At 35.0% G+C, this 6,453-nt stretch overlaps 1 protein-coding gene across 5 annotated transcripts; it reads left to right on the forward strand.

Moving 5' to 3' along the window:
- The first annotated feature begins 1,266 nt into the window (after positions 1 to 1,266).
- On the forward strand, positions 1,267 to 6,213 carry LOC148191399 (CRS2-associated factor 1, mitochondrial-like). 5 transcript variants are annotated; one of them, XR_015783125.1, is made up of 7 exons: positions 1,267 to 1,890; positions 2,873 to 3,000; positions 3,187 to 3,412; positions 3,491 to 3,618; positions 4,489 to 4,665; positions 5,295 to 5,354; positions 5,728 to 6,213. XR_015783125.1 is itself a non-coding variant. In XM_088102651.1 (6 exons), exons 1-5 carry the CDS (start codon positions 1,344 to 1,346, stop codon positions 4,651 to 4,653), a joined length of 1,194 nt encoding a protein of 397 aa, XP_087958777.1. In that variant the 5' UTR covers positions 1,267 to 1,343; the 3' UTR covers positions 4,654 to 4,665; positions 4,829 to 5,209. The 5 variants fall into 5 exon arrangements, 1 of the variants encoding a protein (XP_087958777.1); XR_015783126.1 differs by having other exon boundaries at positions 5,733 to 6,213; XR_015783127.1 differs by having other exon boundaries at positions 5,741 to 6,213.
- Positions 6,214 to 6,453: the final 240 nt, after the last annotated feature.

Raw genomic sequence — 6,453 nt, forward strand, 5'->3', positions numbered from 1 at the left:
AACGAATATCAACATCCATTGAAGGATAAACGAATGTCGATATCCGTTCACGGGTATTAACATCCGTTTAAGAAGATCCTTATTTAAAAGAAGTGGATGCTTCCTGCTAATGCTTTCTTTGCGTTTTCCAACATAGGGAATAATGTATGTTCTTAAACTTGATAAATAATTAATGAGTGTCATACAACTACTTGAGAACGGTTAAAAAAGTTTTCTTTAAAAACAAAAGTTGTTTGATTAAAGATTTAGATGACAAATATATTCTGAAAGTAAAATGGGAAGGGAAAAAACTTTGTTTTAAAATGCATTGATGGAGGATCAAATGTCTTTTCCAATGAAAGAGAATATTATTGGATAAAATTTCTTTTCCAATGAAGGTGAGGTTGAAGAAGGTGGAGAGACTTGGTGTGAGAGAGTCTATGATCCATGCGATGGGTCGGGTTTGAGTTTCTGCAACTAGGAGTAAGGACATGTGCTATCGTGCGTCGTGGGAGAGTTGGATATAATTTCTTGGAGCAGTTGGAGGAGGAGAGAGTGAAAATGAATATGGATTTAGGATTTTAGAAAAAAGTAAATAAATATGGTTAAAATAAAAAAAATGTACTTTTGTAATTAAATTTTTTTGGAAAGATTTGGAGAGATGAGAGGGTGGTGGAACAACACTCTTCCTCATTTGAGTTAGAGCCCATTTCAATCTCTTCCTCTTGCCTTCGGCCCATATCTTTGAAACAATCTAAAAATAAAGAAAAAATTTATTGTTATTTTTCGAAGAAATACTCATTTACATGTTGACTTTTGTCGGGATTTTTAATAATATTAGTAATGAAAAGTATATCTTTTAAAATATACATATTTGTAACGGTTCACCATATTAAAACTTCAGTATTTTGGATTATTTTAACAATAGATTTACACTACTTTTATTTTTGTGGAAATATCATAAACCCACTGTTCTTTTGTCTCAGTGAATAATTTCTGGATAGACTGCCACGTATCACTGTCACGTATGCGTTCTCAAAATGTTATTAAAAAAAAAGTTGTTAAAAACATATTTTCCTTTCTGGATATACCACCACTTACTCGGTATCAAAATAAAAGAGATTAAAAATTCATAAACTCTAAACTATTCTTCACTAAAATTACAATAAAAAAAAGATTAAAAGTAACTTTTTTTTATTAATATTGGAACACAAATTTCAAAAGATATTTTTGGATCATAAATACTTTTTAAAATATACATTTTCTGCATTCTAAAATTACTGTTGCACTGCCGAAACATTTTGCAACCCTTAAACCCTAAAACGAAGATCCTCTTTCCAAACATCATGCACCCTTAAACCCTAATGTCTATCCTCATTCGTGTTACTCGCCAAAATCCCTCCACCGCTACCCTCCTCACGCGCCACCTCTCCTCCGCAGCCTCCAAACTCCACTCTTCATACACTTTCAAACCACCCTCGTCTCTCACTCCCGAGCCGCAATGCCCCAATTCCCCTCCAACCAAGCCCAAACAAAAGAAACCCAAGCCCAAATACCGGCCTCCCTCCTCCCTCGACCCGGCCGGCCGCAAGCCGGTTCGTTCCAATGATCTGCCATTCGATTTCCGGTTCAGCTACACGGAGAGCAGCCCAAAGGTGCGACCCATCGGGCTCAGGGAGCCCAAGTATTCTCCCTTTGGGCCGGGCCGGCTCGACCGGAAGTGGACCGGTGTGTGTGCGCCAGCCGTGGACCCCACTGTTGAGAGCTTAGAGGGTGCGGAGGACCCCAAGTTGGAGGAACAGAGGAAGAAGAAGAGAGAGATGATTCAAGGGAAGCCCCTTACCACTGATGAGAGAAAGGCATTGGTTTCGCAATTTGAGAGAAGCAAAACTAATAGGCATGTCAATCTCGGTATGAAAGTTCAAAGACGCTTGATGTTTTTCTTAACTAGGATCGGGGATGTGAAAAATATTACGAGAATAGTAAAAAATAAGGGACTAACTTCGAAATTTATAAATACTAGTCAATGTTAAATTTTTTTTAAGAATATAGAAGTATATCTCATTTAGTTAATTGATGAGTTAATGTTGGGATGCTGGTTAAGGGGCAAAGGCCACTGAAGTATCGATGATGAGAGTAGATTGCATGGTTTTGGTCCTATGAAAAGGGATAAAGGGAGACCAAGAAGGACATTGTTGGAAATTGTTTAAATGGATCTTGTAGTAGATCCCAATAGTGTCGTGTCATATCATGTCGTGTGATCCTTATATGTGTCCTCTCCTAATGTAAGAGGGCTTTTGTTGTTTTTGAAAACAATCATAAGGGCACGCTTAAAATATGTTGAAGTTTGTCACTTTTGTTTTTGTTTTTGAATTTTTGTGCCAGTAAGGTGGTTTTTCATACGAACTTTTTGAATTGTTGCTTGTTTTATATATTTTAGCTTTATTAGACAGATAGCATGATTTTCTATAGAGTTTATCTTGATGAGACAGACAACGTGATGATCTGTGGTTCTTTCACTGTTAATTTTTGTGCTATTTGTTGGGATGGTCATGTTAATAAATGAATAAGTCTATTGGTTATGATAGCAATTGTTGTGGACATGTTGGATGGGTAAGCGAGGAGGTGTATGAAATGCTGTTTTCCTTTGTACTTGTTTTGAGGAAAATACTGGCACATTGACGTTTAAATAAAAGTTATTGGTTCCGATGTTGTGAATTTGGTATTGCCTTCTCCTTAGTCCATTCAGTTTGTACGCACCTTTCTCGAGCAACTGAGATATTTTTTCATAGAAAAGGCTAAATAAACTAACCAGAATTTATCCTTTTTTCAAATGTTTTCTTCAATCTTTATCTTATCTATTAACAACAAACTTTGATTGTTTTGCTTTCAGGAAGGGATGGTTTAACTCACAACATGCTGAATGTTATTCATAATCATTGGAAATTTGCTGAAGCAGTTAGAATCAAATGCATGGGTGTTCCAACTATGGACATGAAAAATATTTGTACCCAGCTTGAGGTTCATGTCTATTTATACTTTTTGACTTCTTTTGTACCTTGCATGATAAGTAAAGTATTACATTACTATTCATTTAGAAAAACGTGGACTTATATGATAGTTGAACTTCAGGTTGCATTGTCTGTGATGCTTATGTCTAAACTTCTCTGATAATGTGTATAAATAATTCTTGTGTTCTTGTTGCAGGATAAAACGTTTGGGAAGGTCATCTTCAGACATGGAGGTACACTTATATTATACAGAGGCAGGAATTATAGTCCGAAAAAGAGATCTGTTGTTCCTCTCATGTTGTGGAAGCCCCATGAACCTGTATATCCCAGACTGATTAAGACAACAATTGATGGCTTAAGTATTGAGGAAACGAAAAAAATACGGAAGAGGGGACTAGCTGTTCCTGCTTTAACTAAGCTTGGTGTGTGTTGTTTTTTGTTATTTCAGTTGCCAGTATGCTTTTGCAAACATTATTTATTGACTCTGTAGTGAATTGCAGCCAAAAATGGTTATTATGCTTTTTTGGTACCCATGGTCAGAGATGCTTTCCTCTCCTGTGAATTGGTTCGGATAGATTGTGAGGGGCTTGAAAGGAAAGATTACAAGAAAATAGGCTGCAAACTCAGGGTAAAGACAATTAATTATCTTTAGCTTTGTTGAGTATATTATTGTGATGGGCAGCTTTACAATGCTGTATTGCCCATATAGTTTTCTTGTGTGGTATCATTATAACAAAAAATGCCTTTTTCAGGTTGGATTATTAGGTGGTACCTCAGTATAAGTTTTGAAATTGATTCTGTTTGGGAATTAAATAGGTTATACTTGTTTTGCTGTTTTTTATTTTTGTCCTTGACCGTTTACAAACATACCATAGTATTCTTTATAATATTGTTATGCACTTACTCCGTGTGAATAGTCAGAGGTAGCGTGACATGTATAGTAGTATCATCATTATCATTTTTCTTCTATTGAGGGAGAGGTGAATGGAAAAATTTAGTGCATTTTTTCTAGTTGAAGTAGTTATTATCCCTAAAAATATCGTTTTTTGGGTCTAGTCCCTATAAAAGTTTTATTTGGTTTTTGTCCGTAAAAATTGCAAAATATAAAATTACGAGAATCTCTTATTTGTCTAGTTCTTTTATGAATGACGATAGAGCTCTCTCAATCCTCCGAACTTAATTTTTAAGGCAATATGCCTTGTTTCCTCTACCATCTCAAACCACCTATCTAAATCCCTCAATAACAGAACTAACTTACTAACTACTAATGGAGTTTTTAAGTCAAACCAATAGAGTGAGGAGTAATTTTTCTTTATAATTATGTAACTTGAAGGGAAATCACAATGATAGTGGTAACGGTAAGTGATACACTAATGACGGCACTCTGCTCTACATTCCAAACATATAGAAAAAGACACGATTTCTAATCTTCAAGTTTTGTTCCCTTTGTTTTCTGATTTAAGTTGCTCACTTTCGATTATATTGTGTATTAATGCAGGACATGGTCCCCTGTATTCTGGTGACTTTTGAGAATGAACAAGTTGTGGTTTGGAGGGGGAAGGATTACAAGCCTCCCAAGGATGGATACTTTCTTAAAGATAGAGAATCGTTTGAAGACAACAATGATGACTTAAATGTGGCACAGGAGCAACAGGCTATTTAGCACTATAATCAGGTGTGAATCAGAAATTCCCTTGAGATTGGAATGTTATGTTCTGTGCAAATGCGGTGATTATGGGAATTTGGATAGTTTACAGCCAAATTTTATGCTCCTATTTCAATATAATAAGATATCTAAACTGTTTATTTTGACGTGGAAATGATGGGAATAATAAAAGGTTTGAGCTGGAAGAACGCTAGTTGGTTTGGTTGGGCGGTGACAGTGTTTGGAGTTAGGGAAAAATGAAGAAGGCCCCTGTCCCTTGCTGAGTAATTGCAATGCGACGCTCGCAACTTCTTCCATATCAATGATGATTTCAGGGGTTGTATGAAAAGGCGTGGGTTGCATTCTAGTATGGAATCACAACTTAGACTTCTCCCAACACTTTGTTCCCTCCCTTTGACCCAATCACTGTTCCGCCACCTATGCTCTTCCTGCTATGATTACAACCTTCTCTCTGATCCATGCTTCCAAACATTTCTCCTTTATTTCATCAGTTTATGTAAATTGTATTGCACTTGTCGTTATTCAATATTCACAAACGTATAATTTGCTATGATTTTTCGTTGTCTTTTGGGTTATTTCAGCAACATATAATGTTTTTCCCATAAATTATTTCTACTGATATAGACTGTTATTGTCAGAACTTGACGATGGTGTGGTAAGGTGCATACTCGATCTGAATCAGCAGGGCACACAGATGGGTAATGATATATTTTTATTTAGCCTCTAATATTTTGGGTTAAAATTTCATTATCATTTATAGGAGAAGAAAATTGGAAAATAAAATTAACTAAGTTTCTCCTGAGACTAAAGGCAGCTAGTGTACAAGCTAAATTGTTGTAGCTTGTCATTCATGCATGTTTTCCATGTGCTTCTATTGTATTATTTTTTTTTTTTGTGTAAATGCAGTCGATGAGGAAATTTCAGATAGTTTACTGCCAAGGTTGATACTTTTATTTGGATATAACAAGATATCTAAACTGTTATTTGTCTATGACTATTATTGGCCTTATAGCTGTTGTAAGGAAAAATGTGAATGAGATGAGCTTTTAATCATGTGCTGGCTATTTACAGTGCAGAACTGCAGGTATTTTGGGTTGGAATTTTTCATATTCCTATGATCTGCAATGGTGTACACAGCTGTTCTATTTGGAGTCAGAGTGGAAGGGCTTATCAAGAGTTTTTTACCATTGTTTGTCACAAATATATAACAGTCAAGTAGTATTGAATTCATGTTATGTTACATTAGAAGTGGAGTACAAAGGCGTTCTGCATGATATTTAACTACAGGTAACTAAGCAGCATATACTTCCATTCATTATGCAATATAATTATTGCATGTGTTTTCAATTATATATGGCTGTAGCTAGATCTTAGAGAGAAAAAAGTTTTACATAGTTTGTTTTTATAGTTATATGCATGCTTAGTTATTTGTAACTAAATATCATGTGGTTGGAATGGACTTTGGTATTTCATGATGTCAGAATCTTGGACTGGAAATGGAGTTGTCACCATTACCAAATTGAAAATTTAAATGTATATATTAGTATGTTACTTACAGTTCCGTGTTTGATTAGTTTAGTCCTACAAATTTCTTATTTTAATACTTATTTTGGTTGCGCTTTTTGTTTGTTAAAAAAAGATTGTCTGATTCCTGGATAAAATGGTTAAAAAAACTAAAAATTTGTATTTGTAAAAGAAATTAAAAGAGTGAAAAATAATATCAAATTGGTAGATTTTGGGTATAAAAATATTATTCTCCTTCCAAGTTATTCTTTAACACAATGAGTGAAGGTTTCT

The sequence above is a fragment of the Vigna umbellata genome, chromosome 11, assembly GCF_029865625.1.
Source record: "Vigna umbellata cultivar VRB3 chromosome 11, Vumbellata_1.0, whole genome shotgun sequence".
NCBI classification, from domain to species: domain Eukaryota; kingdom Viridiplantae; phylum Streptophyta; class Magnoliopsida; order Fabales; family Fabaceae; genus Vigna; species Vigna umbellata.

Coding starts and splice junctions, on each gene's coding strand:
- LOC148191399 (XM_088102651.1), top strand. CDS start 1,344: ATGTCTATCCTCATTCGTGTTACTCGCCAAAATCCCTCCACCGCTACC. Junction 3,413..3,490: donor TCCTGCTTTAACTAAGCTTG/GTGTGTGTTGTT, acceptor AGTGAATTGCAG/CCAAAAATGGTTATTATGCT. Junction 3,619..4,488: donor AAATAGGCTGCAAACTCAGG/GTAAAGACAATT, acceptor GTATTAATGCAG/GACATGGTCCCCTGTATTCT.